We start from the raw sequence: 17112 nt of genomic DNA, 5'->3' as shown, positions 1-17112 counted from the left end.
CTGTGTGTTTCTGATACAATGCTATGTGCTACGCGTTAGCATGCTAAGTCTCACTGAGACTCTGATTCAGCTGCAGAGTTTTAATCTTGTTTGTTTTCGTTGGCTTCAGTATTTCGTGTCATTCAGCCTCCCGGTCTGGGGTCCGGTTCTGGTTTCTGGATTACAGAACTCACTGTGGGGCTCCGTCTCATTGGTTTGGTATGCCAGTTATATTTTTCCTGCACAGCCAGACTTTTAACCCTTTGAGACTCATAAATATTTTCTTTTGAAGTCTCTCCTCTTTGTCTGAGAGTCGAGCAGCTCAGACTGTGACTGTTCAGCTGTGAAATAAATCCACACAGATACAGAGATCTGGTAATTATAAACTCTATTATACAATTATAGACAGAGCTCTGCTAACACTGGTGGAAACTTCCAGTGTTTCAGCAGCAAAGACAAAAATAACGACATGAAAACAAAATAAAGATGAAAGAAACTACTGAACCTCTTTTTTTTTTTTTTTTTTTAAGATGTTTGACAGTCATGGCATATATCACATGACACAAATGAAAGTTGCATGAATATGCGATATGAGCCTCAATTTGAATGAATGAATAAATAAATAAATAAAGATAATAAATCATAATAATGAAAATCATTAAATTAAAAAAATTATCTTTAAAGAATTACCATAAATATAACAAAAATTAACCGTAACCGATAATAAATCACTAAAATAATAATAATAATAATAATAATTATAATAAAATAATTGAAAAATGTTGAAATAAATAATACATCATAATAAAAATAACTAAAAATGTATAATAAACAATATTAATTAAAAAATAATAAATAATAGAATCATAATAAAATTTAAAATAACAATAATAAAAATCATAAAATAATTAAAAAAATTTATTTTAACCATAACTGTACAAAACAAACAATTAAAGTTAATGGACAGTGAAAAGACAAAACAAGATGAACTGAAAAGACAAACCCAAACTTCTGCATCACCATATTATCATATTATTAACATGATATCAATATTTTCTTTAAAGATCATGGTTATTGTTAGTACGGCTATATCGAAACACCCATGCTTTCCATTTGTTTTTGGTTTCTTTTCCTTTTTAAACCGTTTTCATTTTCTACAAATAAAGATTATCAAAAAAAAAGCAGCCCCTGGCGTCTGACCTGTCCAGCAGTCCTGCAGGTTTAAAGAGTCCTGCAGAGACCGAATCAGATCCACTCTGTAAGACTACGACTCGTGTCTGGGAGAGATTTACAGCTCGACTCTGCTGCCGCCATCCGCAGCGTTCAGAATTAATCCCCAGTTTGTTTCACCCCCACAGAGTTTTTATTTCTCTAATCTGTTCCCTCTCCACATCCACGACTCCCACATCTGTTCTCCAGGAGGAATCTGGATGGAAACATTCAGAGCATGAAATCTTATCATTTTGACTTTGTAACGTGATAAACATCCTCATTAGACGGTTGTACAGAGTGTTTTCTGAAGGGTCTCCAGACACACTGAGACTGCTTCTCTTTATCTCCTCTCAGACAGGCAGAGTGTGTGGATGAGAGCTGGACGAGACGACAGAGGAGGAATTAAACTGTGAGCTTCTGCTGTTAAACCAGGCTTAAGTCTGAGACTATCTCCGCGGACCTGAGCTCAGAGAGAATTTAGACTTCTTGAGCTTTTGTTTGATCTGTTATAGATTTAGCATCAATAAGTGAAACAAACAGACGGACTTAAAAGAAGGGCAGATTTCTTTAAGACAAAGGGAGAAAAGCCTCAGACTGCAGATGGGAAATGGACCTTTTCTTTCCCCTTCTCTTTGTTTTCCATCTGTCCACCTGTCTGCCTCCTCCTCCAGAGGCATCCCAGTATAGAAGCTGATCAATAAATCAATCAATACCCCTCTGCCACAGAGGAGCAGAGTGAATCTTAAAAACAAAGAGCGAGCACTAACAGGCAGTGGAACTAAAGCCTTTTGTTTTCTTCCTGACTTTCTTTCCTGACAAGTTTTACTCTGAGTAAACAAGCTGACAAGGTTTAGGTAAAAGAAAAATAAATACACCATTTCCTCCCATTTGTTTCCTAAAAACTACACTGACAGCTGTTTGAGGAAATGACTGAGCGGATATGTCACTCTTGTGTTCTCTACTTGTTTTCTACTGAAAGAAAATGACCAAAGGAATCAGTTATTTCAGGTTTACGTTGTAGTATCTTGAGCTCTCTGGGCCACCGTACTCATTTATTCTTTATAGAGCGCCACAAGATGATGTGTTTTTGTAGCCCAAACCAGATGTTAGTGGTTCAGTTGACAAAAAGACAATGAGATTTTTACATCAGCTTTTCAATTATAGATGTAAATGCTTAAAAAAAAAAAATCCCGACTGGGGTTTTTACTGACTTATTTTATTTCGTAGAATAAAATGTGAAAATGTCTTTCAGTCATCTGACCAAAAACCCCTTTTGAAAAAAACTCCCAGACTTCAGGACGAGGGAACAGGAAGTGCTAAAATGCAACTAACCTCTGAGTTTTAGGACTCATTCTTGTGGCGCTCTATTTTGATATTCAGGGTCCACACATAAAAACATATTGGAATAAGATTTCACATTATTTACTTAAGTAAAAGTAAAAATACCAGACTTCAAAAATACTGCATTACCAATTTATACTAATAAAATAATTATGTTATTGGATAGTTATTGCATGAAAGCATTGTTTACATTTATGAGCAATACTAGTAAAGCTAATTTTAACTGTTTTATAAACTGTTGTGAAGTTAAATCTATGGAGTAAAAATTACAATATTTGCCTTTGAAATTTGTCAGTCAAAATTGTGCTTAAATACAAAACTAAATAGTTTTTTTTTTTTTTCACAGTAAAACAATAAAAACACGTCTTTATACGGGTGATGTGAAATTAAAAACTTGGCGCCTGATTGTGCACGTCAGCAGAAATGTTTTGTCCAAAAAACTGAAATTACAAGTGATCTTTTTTTTCGTATTTTAAGCAGGAACTGTGACCTAATTCTGGCGGACTCAGCGCTGCTCTTTGTGAGCATTTAGTGGATTAAAACTCACTGATTTTCTAAGTGTTATTTATTCCTTCCCGAAGCTGGAAGCAGAGTCGGTGTAATCTCCACTGTTCAGTCCTGACAGGCTAATTTACCCAGTCAGAGCCTCCATTAGGAAAAAAGCAGTTTAGTGTCAGCTCACTCTGCAGCCTGGATCTCATTTGGAGGAGGAGATTTGCACTTTGAGTCGTCCAACACCGACTCAGCTGCTGCATTCTGCGTAGAAAAAAGACAAATACATCTCACATGTGTTATTTTATATTATTATATTCTTAATCTTACTGCTGTGAATGAAATCAGGAGATTTATTCTAACCTTAACTACAACTACTACTCGCCTAACCCGAACCTTAAAACATGTCTTCACCTTAAAAGTTAATGATTCAAGTTTGTCCCAATAAGGAAGACAAGTCCCCATAATGTGACTGTGTCCCCACAACATGAGTAATACCTGGAGACACACACACACACACACACACACACACACACACACACACACTAACAAACAAAAACAGTGTTTGTAGGAAACCAGAAGAATCTGCAGGGTGAAGACAATTAATTAACACTAACCCACTTAATACGAGGGGGGGGGGGGGCTGGGTTTTTTTGCATGTGTGTGTGTGTCTCTGTTGTAGGCTACTTTTGGGGACAAAGACCAGTTAATTGGGGACAAATAAAAATGCACAATTTGGAAAAAGCTGATGTTTTGGGTCAGTGGTTAAGGTTGGGATAAGAACGGTTATGGTGAGTCTCCAGGAAATGAATGTAAGTCTATATGTGTGTGTTCAGTTGGGGGGGGGGGGGGGGGGGTAGTGTTAAAGGAGAATCAAATTACATAAAAACATATGGGGACAAAAAATAAATATTGCGTTTGTCAAATGTTATCAAAGTGCAAAAGTCAAGAATTAAAGCTTCATAGATGGTCGTGTCACTATGGTTTAGACTGAAAGAAATGAAATTTGGTTCGGGAGAAACAGACTAATAGAATAAACTACAACTTTATTTATAGACCAACGTCTCAGCATCATCATGGTCATAATAAAAAACACACAAAGTACATTAGTAAATATATAAATAAATACGTTTATTTAATCTTAGCATGCTGACATGTTCACTGAACAGAATGATATTATGATGAAAATGGCTTCTATTACTCTCTAATCGAAGTGTTTCTTTCCTCTGAGAGGCTGGGCAACAAAATATTGGCAATTATTCATGATTCTATGATGCACTTATACTGTGAGGACAGAAAATATACACTCATGTGCTTCTGGTGTGAAAGCTTTTTATTTATTATAGCGAGAAAAGACTCAACTCCGGTGCTGTAGACCTGTTTATATGTGAAGCCTTGTTCCAGATTATCCACTGGTTTATTAGAGCAACGTATTTCTCATGCAAATACATAAATAAATAAATGAATGAAATAGTGTTTGGTTGAAACGAGGAAGCGGTGGCGCAGTGAATGCAGCCCGGCAGAGGAAGATAAATTATGCAGACTGAACGGTGGACAAAGTGAGTTGCAGCAGGTTCACCTTGTGCTACGTCGCTGTTTGTGCCAATTAAAGCGCCCACCAGCATCACCGCCCCTCCTCCATTATCCTCTGGCCTCAGCGCCGAGCTCTGAGAGCAGAGGGAAGGTATGTGGGCTCAGCGCCAGCCGGGCCCGCATGGGAGAAAAACAGCGAGGCTGGCCGTGTGGGGTTCAACTCTGAGGCAGGCAGGTTACCACGGCAACCGACCACCGCTGCCAGACGGGGGGGGGGGGGGGGCGCTCCTAAATGTCAACTTTTCCTGGAAATGAGAATAAAGAACCTTTTTCAGTGTTTTGCTTGTGCAGTTCACAAAAACCTTACAAAGAGCTTTCAGGTCAGATTTGTGTTTATTCCTTGAATCAATATAATAAACCTTGAATTTAAAATGAACAAATCAATGTCCAGGTTTGTAAATGATCATTTTCAGAGGTTTTTGCATCACGACAGAAAAAACTGGATGTGTTATAAGGATACCATTCATTGCTGTTCATAAATTTAATATATCAATGCAGCCCAGTCCAAATATCATGATATAAAACAATATTGGCAGCAGGGTAGACAGAAAAAAACAGATTTATGGTGAGAAACATTGCGATATTTGATATTAGCGCATATAAGCCCAAGCCTAATGTCCAGGTAACACAGCCGTTGTTTATATAAATAATATCTCAGGGTGTAAAACTAACTGTGAACTGACCCTTTAAACCTTTTAACTGGAGCCTTTCAATTGACTGCTTTGAAAGAGCAGTAAAAAAGAGCAGTGCAATAATCTGATCAATCTACACACATATTAGGATTTTCTGTTGGAGTTGTTGAAGTTCTGTAACATCCATGCACTGCTTTTAAAAAGAGGAAATGAGTCAAGGGTATTTCTGTGTCCAAATTTTCACTGAAAGCAGAAGTGACTTGATTCAACAGAAGAGTTGACGGCTCCTTTTCTGACAAACAAAACAGAAATGAAAAATGTTCAGAAGCCAAATCAAACTAAAAATCTGTTTAGACTTTTTCTTGCTCTTATAACTTTTCGGGGGTTGTATTGTAAACTTAATTCTCCTTGTCATCTTCTGCCTGAAAGATGCTTTATGATACAGTTTACTTTTTTTTTAACCCGATTTGCATACATTTGCATGTGCAAATGAAAAATCTCACATTTTTTGGCCTTACAGTTCAAAAGAACTGTAATGCATCAGACATCATTTGAAAAGGTAACATCTTTCTTGATTGTGAAAATAAAACCGAACTTATACGTGGTATTTTTCTGTATGTTTTTGTCCTCACCTGAAAAAAGTCATATTTGATAACCATAATTAGGATATACGTAGTTTATACAAGAACAATGAATAAATCATCATGTTCCTTCTACATCTTGTTAAAAACTCCTGTGTGAAATGTGCTTTAACTCTTTAAATAATATATATGTAAATAACAGAAAACATACTGAAGTGTTTTGATGCTTTTAAAATCATTTAAAAAAGGTGCTCCGTCCCGTGCACTTCCGCCTACAGCTCCGCGGCTGTTTTCACGCCTCTCATTGGCTCAGAATTGCCCCCCCCCTTCGTCTCCCTTCATTGGACAAGGCAGGCGCCTGTCTTCGAGCTAAAATGATTGACAGGGGCAGCAACCAATAGCAGCGTTTTCTCCAACTGAAAGAATTGCGTCATCTCATGTGATCGTTCGGTTACGCTCGCTGTCATCACCGGTGCCTCCTGCAGCGCAACCGGAACGGATCTTCACATGGAAACTTCCATATTGTAGCTAGAAAGCTGTCGGACACAATCGGACCCGCTGACCGGAAGCAGGAAGGAGGGAAATCGTTTGAAATGCGGGGAGAAGTGGTGCGAATAAAGTTGCTCCATAGTCATCAACGGACTTCTCTTGATGATATTCATAACTCGGAATACTTTTATGAAAAAGCACTTCTGACTCCTGTGATCTGTGGACGCGCACGGACTAAAGGAATATAAACAATGGACGAATGGACCGACGACAGGACTTCATGCAAGGTAACCAAGTACTTCCACATCTACCTTTCAGGGAAAATAGAGACAAAGTTTGTAGCTTTAATTATAAAAGTTTATAAATGGTCACTGATTTTCTTTTTTTTTTTTTTGGAAGAAATGCTCCATTTAAATCAAAGTAAATATTCATTCTATACTGGATATTTTATTTTCCATGTGTTGACTGTATGCTTCCCTTTAGACAAATGTCAATGTTTGCATGCCCATTTGAGTGTGAACTAAAACATCTTCTGGTTACACTAGTAAGTAATTGGAATTAATGAAATTCAAATCAGTTCATAGTTATACATCAGTTAATGTCAGGGAAATTACTGGAAACTGTTGCTCCTGTAAAACAAAGCATTACCAAATCCTGAGTGCAGGACTTTTACTTGTAATGAAGTATTTTGTGAGTGATATTTCTAATTCAGAATATGATTTGAATACGTCTACAGACATGGGTGCACACAGTATTTCATTTTAAAGTAAAAACCATAAAAAAAAATATGAGGAAATATATTTGCCATTACAACAAACATGAGACACTTACAGACAAATAAGATCATCAAAAACCTGTGAAAATAAACGATAAAATGATAATAATAAAAATATTATCATCTCTGAGGAAATACACATAATACAAGTAGAAGTGATATCAGCTGATGATACAACAAAATGTTTGCTTTGCTCCTTCACTAATGAAACACTGTGGTAATGTAAAACGCTGAGTCAGGTGCACAGAGTCTGTTTTTTGGTTTTTTTTTGTTTAGCTGCTGCTGATTCGCCCGGTGCCTCTTTACAGCATCCAACAATAAATCAAATGATTTTCCACATGATGAAGTCGCTGCTCCCACCACAGTGTGTGGGCATCAGAGGTAAGCTCACATTACTCAGTTGTCTGTCAGACTCGCACTGTTACACAATAATGATAATAATTCTCTAAATAATGTACATTTCAGCTCCAAGAATTAGTTCAATAAAAGGAAATGATTCTTGTGTTTCTGAGAAAATGTAAGACGCATTCTGCACTCTGAACAAAACGTCTGTATTTTAGCGACATTTTTATTCTATGTCTTTAATGCTGCTGCACAGTCCTCGTCACTTGGCAACTATCGCAGGCAAATATTATAGGAGACATAGGTAACCGAGGAGGAGCACAGTGTGTGTGGGTGTGTGTGTGTGAGGCAGAGGGAGTGGTTCAGGTGGGAGTAGGTGTGTGTATAAAGGTGTGCACTTACCAGGTGATCAGATGAATGAGAGAGTCAGGGTTGGGTAGTAGCCATAATTTTTGTTGACCGCAAACGCTAAACTTTATCCATTTATCCATTAATCTCACTTTTGTATCTGTTTAATCTGTTATTATCATTTTTTCATACATCCATCCTCGCTACGCTGTGATAGCTCTGTACTCTTTTTACGCAATAAATGCAACGAAAGTATTTTGGATCTCAGCGTATCTTGCTTCATACCCTCCTGGCGCGTCACAGAACTATGAACCTGAGGACCCAACCTCATACTCTCAGCGGCTCATAGAATTATAGCCGCTACATTTTGTCAACAAAAAAGGCGTTTAATGAAAAACATCCAGATGCATCAAAGAACCAAGTCGTGCGAACAACGACTAGCCGAGAACAAAGGAGCCACAGCTAAGTGCCACGCTACGTCATCTATACACCTAGGAACAGGTATGTTTGAACCTGTATGTTCGTGGATTGAGGAATCTGCTACAATTGGAATGCATTGAATCAAATGAAGACAATGTATTAAGTGGATGTTCTGTCAATGAACTTAAAGGCAATGTCTACGGACGGAATCTGGATGCGCTTTTGATGAATTGTTACTGTCTTGTTTAATTCAAAATACAATTTAATGGAAATGAGTCAAATAAACGCTGCTGCTGAATGTTCGAACATGGAAAAGGAAAAAAGAGACATTAAAATGACGCCTAAAGCTTTGGAAAATAAAATCGACCGGCTGCAGCATGAGCGCAAAAGTGCCGTTAATAAAATCAAAGCGCTTATTCCGCAAATAAAGGCGCACATGAAATCAAAAGAAGACGTGACTGAAATTCTTTCACATCTGAACAGCATGAATGCACTGTGTAAAAAGGCCACTGACCTGCATAATGAATTACTGCCACTACTACCTGATGATGAACATAAAAAACACAATGACTGGTTTTGCAGCATTATGGAATACAGTGATGCATTCAAGGAACAAGTGGAAAAATGGAAACAGGAAAATTTGCATGAAAACTCAGATAAGTTACAACTTCAGACAAATACTTCTGAGCAACCATCAAAGGAAATGAACCAGGTAGTGCAAGTCCCTGCAGCTGACCCTCCAGTGCCTGTGTCTACTGTGCAAGACCCTCAGGATGAACTTTTGCCCTGTGACAGCATCTCAAATGTAACAAAGAGATCACGCTCACACTATTCCTCATCTTCAAGCTCATCTGCTCGCTTAAAAACAGAAACAAATCTTGCAATTTTGACAGCAAAACGAAAGGCATTAATTGAGAAACACGCATTGGATGAAGAAGAATTACAGCTACGCAAGAGAAGAGAACAGCTTGTACTAGAGAATGAAATTACAGAGGAAATGGCAAAATTAAGTGTTATAAAATCACAAAGAAGTATTATCAGTAAATCAAGGTCAAAGGTTACAGATGGGATGAATTCATATTATGAAAAATCACACTCAAGAAAACAACTTAATGTCAATGCCACTGAATTTTTCCCATCATTGCCTGATAAAGTAAAGCCTAATGCAGTTGAAACTATACAGACAGCTGTGAAGTCTAAAGTCGCTCACTCATCTGACATAAAACATCCCCCAGGTCCTTCTTACACGCTCCAACGTTACCTAATGGCTCCTGAAAATCCTGTGACCAATGTTACACAAACTGGCACATCACAAAATGACAGTGTGCTGGACATAATGAGGAAACAAAACGAAATTACAACACTCTTATTGCAACAACAATGCCTCTCAGCACTCCCTAAAAGAGAAATTCCCATGTTTGATGGTAATCCACTTAAATACCATTCTTTTATCAAAGCTTTTGAAAATGGAGTTGAGCGAAACACCAACAGCAACTGTGACAGACTATACTTCCTTGAACAGTACACCAAAGGACGTGCAAGAGAGCTGGTGAGGAGCTGTCAGTACATTGATTCAGACAGAGGATATGTGAAGGCGAAGGCTCTATTGAAAGAGCACTATGGCAATGAGCAAAGGGTGGCAGCAGCATACATGGAGAGAGCTTTGTTATGGCCCATTATTAAAACAGATGATGTGAACGCCCTCCAGGAGTATGGCCTCTTTCTGCGTGGATGCTGCAACGCTATGGAGGATGTGCAGTATTTAAATGATCTAGACACACCGACAAATATGTTGGAAATAATCAAAAAACTGCCATACAAACTCAGAGACCGCTGGAGGTGCCACGTATGTGACCTGCAGGAAAGGTTTGACAGAAGAGCAAGGTTTATGGACATTGCCAACTTTGTTGAAAAACAAGTAAGAATTGTGACTGACCCTGTGTTTGGAAACATTCAGGACTCTGCTATACCAACCAAACAAATGAAACACACACCTCACCCTCGCTCCAGCATCAGAGGAACCAGCTTCGCAACCACAGTAAATCGTGTGGAGAGAACAGCCCAACATGTGAGCAACGCTACGGATATAAAATCACCAGCCAAAAAGATCTGTCTCTGCTGCACTGGAGGACACACATTGGATGTGTGTGCACGGCTGGAAAAAATGGCACACAAGGAGAAAATTGACTTCCTGAAGGAAAACGGTGCTTGTTTTCGCTGCCTGTGTGTGGGGCACGTCAGCAAAAATTGCCAAAGGAAGGTTTCCTGCTCAAAGTGTGGCCAAAAACACCCAACTGTGCTCCATAAGGACAGTTTTGCAACTGTAGAACCTGCTGAGAGAGGTGTCCAAGTTACGGTAGACGGCACCTTGGTTTCCAGTGGGCTTACAGGGGCTGGTGAGATGAATTGTAAGCTTCCTATTGTGCCAATTCAAGTTAAGACGAAGAAGGGCAATAGAATTATTCTAACATATGCTTTTCTGGACCAGGGAAGTACTGCAGTGTTTTGTACTGAGAGTCTGATGCAGAAACTCAATTTGTCTGGGAAGAGAGCCAACATTCTTCTCAGGACCATGGGGCAGGAGAAGGTGGTCAGCAGCTACATTGTGCCAGAGCTGGAGGTGGCAGCACTAGAAGATGATAGCTTCATAGAGTTGCCAAAGGCTTACACTCAGTTGTCAATGCCAGTCCACAAATCAAATATACCTGCAAATAAGGATCTGACAAGGTGGCCATACTTAAGACATATCTCCTTACCACAGATTGAGGCTGGAATTGAGCTATTAATAGGAACAAATGTCCCAAAAGCCATGGAACCGCTGGAAGTCATCCGTAGTGAGAATAATGGACCCTACGCCATAAGGACGGTGCTGGGTTGGACAGTTAACGGACCACTGACAGGAAACAGTGGAGAGGCCGATTACTGTGAGCAGCCAGTAACTGTGAATCGTGTGTCCATTGTAAATTTGGATGAACTGTGGCAACAGCAATTCAAGATGGATTTTCCAGAGTCTCCTGTGGAGGAACAAGTGGGTCCGTCCAGAGAAGACCTGAGGTTCATGGACATGGTCACAAAGTCAGCCAAGCATGTTGATGGGCACTATCAGGTGGCCCTACCTTTGAAAATTTCAAATGTCAGCATGCCAAATAACAGGAAAGTAGTGGAACAGCGTCAAAACCATCTGAAGAGGAGGCTCCAGAGGGATCCAGTGTTTCACAGGGAGTATAACACCTTCATCAATGATCTACTAAGTAAAGGCTATGCTGAAAAGGTTCCTGATGCAGAGCTGGAAAGAAGAGATGGCAGGGTCTGGTATATACCACACCATGGTGTCCACCACCCAACAAAGGGAAAACTTAGAGTTGTGTTTGATTGTGGTGCCAGTTACAAAGGACAATCCCTGAATGAAGAGCTGTTGCAAGGGCCCGATCTAACAAGCTCACTGATTGGAGTTGTGACCAGGTTCAGGAGGGAACCTGTGGTCATCATGGCTGATATAGAAGCTATGTTTCACCAAGTGCAAGTGCCCCCAGATGATGCCGACCTGCTACGATTCCTCTGGTGGCCACAAGGAGACCTGAGCCAAGCACCATGTGAGTACAGGATGAAGGTACACCTTTTTGGAGCAACATCATCCCCTAGCTGCGCCAACTTTGCCCTCCGGAAATGTGCAGAGGATTTTGGACATGAACATAAGGAGGAGACGTTGGATAAGCTGCACCACTGTTTTTATGTGGATGACTGTTTGGTGTCAGTTGCAACAGAGGAGGAAGCGCTGACCCTCTGTCATGACCTCATATCTCTGTGCACTAAAGGAGGATTCTGTTTGACCAAGTGGCACAGTAATAGACCTGAAGTTCTTAAGGCCATCCCAGAGTCCCGCAGAGCTAAAGGCGTGAGGCAGTTGGACTTGGATTGGGAGTTTGCGTCCATTGAAAGAGTGCTGGGTGTAGAGTGGTGTATCACATCAGACACCTTTAAATTCAAGTTGGTGTGTAAGGACAGACCACTCAACCGCAGAGGCATCCTGTCGACAGTGAGTTCTATTTATGACCCTCTGGGCATGTTAAGTCCCCTTGTTCTCACAGCAAAAAGGATGTTGAGGGATTTGTGCAGAAGAGGAGTTGGTTGGGATGACCCCATACCAGAGAATGTCTCTAAAGAGTGGCTGAAGTGGATGCAAGGGCTCCACTTACTGGACAACTTTGAGCTGCCCAGATGTTTAAAACCTCTGGAGTTTGGAGACGTTGTTAGTGCACAACTACACCATTTCTGCGATGCTTGTGAGGAAGGCTATGGTACAGTCACTTACCTGTTGTTGCAGGATGAGCACCTTCAAATGCACAGTGCTTTTATCATGGGAAAGGCTCGTGTGGCCCCACTGAAGACAGTTACAATTCCAAGAATGGAACTGATTGCTGCAACAATGGCCAGCCGCATGGATTGCCTGTGGAAGAAAGAGCTACACATGAGTCTTCAGGAATCTGTGTTTTGGACTGATAGTGTGTCTGTGTTGAAATATATCAACAATGAAAGCTCCAGATTCAAGGTGTTTGTTGCCAATCGTGTTTCAGAGATACTGAAATCATCTCACCCTGCTCAGTGGAGGTACGTGGATACATCTTCAAATCCAGCAGACGCAGCATCTAGAGGGGTCAGAGTGGAGGCGTTTCTGAAGGACAGACTCTGGTTAATGGGACCTCAGTTTCTTTGCCAACCTGTATCAGAATGGCCTGTGAATCCTGAGCCTGTGAGCCATCTCTCCAACGATGATCCAGAGGTGAAGAAATGTGTTGTTGTCAATGCTGTACAAGCTGGAGAGGATCCCACTACTCACCTGATCCATCATTATTCTTCATGGGTCAGACTAAAGAAAGCTGTGGCATGGTGGCTGAAATACAAGGAATGGTTGTTATCCTGTATCAGGAAGAAAAAGGAGCTAACACCCAATCAGAGTGAACAGAGCAGGAAGCAACAAAGAAGTGAGAATCAGGAACGGTGCATGTTTAAAGGCGCAGCTGTCCTGAGAGCTCTTACCGTGGAGGACATGGACAAGGCTGAGCTGACCATAATCCAGTTTTGCCAGAGGAGAAAGTTTTTGGAGGAGCTTTCGTGTCTGGAAAAGGGGCAAAATGTCAAGAAAGGTAGTCACCTGTATAAGTTGTGTCCAAAGCTGGAGGATGGAGTCCTGCGTGTGGGAGGACGGCTCAGTAAAGCAGCACTGCCTTTGGAGTCTAAGCATCCTGTCATTCTGTCAAAAGATCTTCATATTTCTACCCTGTTGCTGAGAAATATACATCAAGAGGTAGGACACAGTGGTCGTAACCATATGTTGTCCAAGCTCAGGGAGAAATACTGGATGACAGGAGCAAGCACTGCCATTAGGAGGGTTCTGTCCAAGTGCACCATCTGCAGAAGACTTAATGCCACTCCAGTTTACCAGCAGATGGCAGATTTGCCCACAGAACGACTCAGGCCTGATGAACCTCCTTTCACCTGTGTGGGGGTTGACTATTTTGGACCCATTGAAGTGAGGAGTAGGAGGAGTATGGTGAAAAGGTATGGTGTCTTGTTTACCTGTCTTGTATTGAGAGCTATTCACATTGAGGTGGCACCTGCTCTGGACACCGACTCCTTTATAAATGCCCTAAGGCGTTTTATCTCCAGAAGAGGACAGGTCCGTGAGCTGCGTTCTGATAATGGGACAAATTTTGTGGGAGCAGAGCGTGAGCTAAAGACAGCAATTGCTCAATGGAACCAGGCACAGATCCATGATGTGTTACTTCAAAAGGGCATCAAGTGGACGTTCAATCCCCCTGCTGGATCACATCATGGAGGAGCATGGGAAAGGCTGATCAGATCGGTGAAGAAGGTCTTGAACTCCACTCTCAAGGTACAACGATTGGATGAGGAAGGACTCCACACAGTTCTCTGTGAAGTGGAGGCCATTATTAACAGCAGGCCCATCACCAAGGCTTCCACGGATCCTAACGACCTGGAAGCGCTGACACCGAACCATCTGTTACTGCTTAAAAACCAGCCTTCATTACCACCTGGGGAGTTCCAAGTAGCAGACCTGTATGCACAGAGAAGATGGAGACAAGTCCAGTACATATCTGACCTTTTCTGGAAGCGCTGGACAAAGGAGTACCTGCCTCTGTTACAGGAACGACAGAGATGGACTGGGGTGCAGAGAAACCTTGTCATAGGAGATCTAGTTTTGCTTATGGACAGTACCGCACCTCGTAATTCTTGGATTATGGGACGTGTCTTGCAGACCTTTCCAGATCGCAAGGGGTTTGTGCGTCAAATCCGGATTAAGACAAAAACCAGTTGCTTGGACAGACCCATATCCAAGGTGTGTTTGTTGCTGGAGAAGGAGGAGGCAGCATGAGGACGTTGCTGATCTCTACAGGGACTTTGTGTTATTAGATGTGAGCCGGACTTTTCACTAATCGGTCATAGAGATGACCAGAAGAAGGAATATTCTGTGTAATGGTTTATTCATGGACTTGAGCAGTTTAGACATTCTTTATTGCATTTTGGAATTTATGTGATTTATTATGTCCCCTATTGTGTTTGAAATGTGAATTATTATGTGAGACTTAATAATTCAGGGGCTGGTGTATAGGAGACATAGGTAACCGAGGAGGAGCACAGTGTGTGTGGGTGTGTGTGTGTGAGGCAGAGGGAGTGGTTCAGGTGGGAGTAGGTGTGTGTATAAAGGTGTGCACTTACCAGGTGATCAGATGAATGAGAGAGTCAGGGTTGGGTAGTAGCCATAATTTTTGTTGACCGCAAACGCTAAACTTTATCCATTTATCCATTAATCTCACTTTTGTATCTGTTTAATCTGTTATTATCATTTTTTCATACATCCATCCTCGCTACGCTGTGATAGCTCTGTACTCTTTTTACGCAATAAATGCAACGAAAGTATTTTGGATCTCAGCGTATCTTGCTTCATACCCTCCTGGCGCGTCACAGAACTATGAACCTGAGGACCCAACCTCATACTCTCAGCGGCTCATAGAATTATAGCCGCTACAAATATCATAAAACTGTGTCAGCTGGTAAAAAGTAGCTCCAGATTCTCAGATGTGAGGATTTGCTTCTTTCTTTTGTTTAATGTGATAAGAAACTGAATATGTTTGGTTTGTATTCCTCCGCAGCGGCAACGGTCAGAGCCGGAGACATATTGTTTTCCGTCCGTCTGTCCCATCGTCGTGGACACGATATTTCTCTAACGCCTTGATGGAACGTCTTCAAATTTGGCACAAACATTCACTAGGACTCAATGATGAACTGATTAGATTTTGGTGGTCAAAGGTCAAGGGTCAAGGTTGGGGTGACCTTACAAAAGGCGGTTTTGGCCTTGTGAACGCGATAACTCTGTAACGCCTTTAGGGAATCCCTTCAAATTTGGCACAAACGTTCACCTGGACTCAAGGACAATCTGGTTAGACTTTGGTGGCTAAAGGTCAAAGTTCAAGGGTCAAGTTCAGTGTGACCTCACAAAACACTTTTTAGCCATTTTTCAAGACTTCACACTGCAATTATTTGCTAAATTTCACACCACTGGTTAATATTTTATATGATTCTGCATAAACAGGGATGTAACCTGGAACTAGTCTGAGTAGCGGAGGGATACAACCACTGAACTATGTTGTTAGGACAACATCAGTCATCTGAAGACATCACAGGGCTTAAGGAAAAAGGACATTTTTCAACAGTTGGCAGATTAATCGATAATCATTTAACAATTAGTTGCAGCTTATTGAAAATTAACTATTTTTTTCTTGGTATGAAATCGGATCATTCTTTCTGGGAATCTTCCTTGGAATTTATTAGGAAATTACAGAACCATAAAATTAATTACCTCCCCCATAAATGCTTTTCTTTATTTCTTGAATCCCTTATTTATCCGTTAGATAATGAAATGTTCCGTCCTGAGCAGTGGTACAGTTTCTATTGTGTCTTCACAGCAGCTAATGTTGTACAGTTATAAAAGTTCACTCCTGGGCACTAGGACCCATCAGACTGGTTAGTCAGTAATGTTTCGGCGCTAGGACCCCTCGGGCACCGTGATCTTCTCTTTGTCTCCACCAGTCAGAGCCTCCTCCTCCTCCTCCTCCTCCTCCTCTCCGTCCTCTCTGTAGTCTCATTCCGTGTCTCTCTCCATCAGCAGCGGTCTGGATGCTTGCAGGGACAGAAACATGGCTGTGAATCTCGGCAAGAACAGACTGGCCCTGCTGACCGCCTACCAGGACGTCATTGACGAGACCTCGGACACCGACTGGTGAGTCCTGCGGGCCGGCCCGACCGTCCGTTCCCTTCCTCCCTTCCTCCCTCTGTCGCTCCATCTCCTCTTTCTCCACGTTTCGCTGCGTTGCTCCTCTCCTGGCTTTCTCTCGGGGTTTTTGTTGTCCGGGGTGGTGCACACGCCGGAGGATGCGCAGCGCGGCGCGGCGCAGGACAGGACAGGGGCGCACCGTGCATCATCATCACCATCCTCACAACGGGCTGGTGTTAAACTACAGATATACTCCACATCCAGATTCACCAATGCTACACACACACACACAGACACACACACACACTCTGTCAAGACAGACTTGTTTTATCTGCAGCTGAAATCCACCGCGCAGCTTTACCTTTTCTTAATTAAGCGCATTAAGAAGCTCCGAGCTGGAGGAAGCTGTGCGGCGGTGAAAGTGAGAGTTGAGTTGTTGGGGGGGGGGCGTGGGGGGGGTAGAGACCAGAAAGCAGCAGGTCTGTGGGTGTTGGAGCCTGAAGTGAACTGCACTGCAGAGTCAGGAGCAATGTGCGCACTGGACAAATAATTGTGCAAGCGGAAAGCTTTGTTTCCTCTCAGTTTCTCCTCCGCGCTCTGAGCCGGGACCCGGTT

The 17112-nt window shown here is 41.6% G+C and overlaps 1 protein-coding gene across 6 annotated transcripts in view; it reads left to right on the top strand.

Moving 5' to 3' along the window:
* Positions 1 to 16345: 16345 nt before the first annotated feature.
* The window catches only part of dbn1 (drebrin 1), a 92335-nt gene continuing 91568 nt past the window's right edge, over positions 16346 to 17112 (top strand). For all 6 annotated transcript variants that reach the window (XM_056396521.1, XM_056396520.1, XM_056396524.1 and 3 more), the window contains exon 1: positions 16346 to 16503. In XM_056396521.1, coding sequence (XP_056252496.1) covers positions 16421 to 16503 — 83 coding nt within the window. In that variant the 5' untranslated portion in view covers positions 16346 to 16420. The remainder of the gene's footprint in view (positions 16504 to 17112) is intronic.

The sequence above is a fragment of the Seriola aureovittata genome, chromosome 15 (assembly GCF_021018895.1).
Source record: "Seriola aureovittata isolate HTS-2021-v1 ecotype China chromosome 15, ASM2101889v1, whole genome shotgun sequence".
Taxonomy (NCBI): Eukaryota; Metazoa; Chordata; class Actinopteri; order Carangiformes; family Carangidae; genus Seriola; species Seriola aureovittata.
This window is presented reverse-complemented; position numbering and strand designations above follow the sequence as displayed.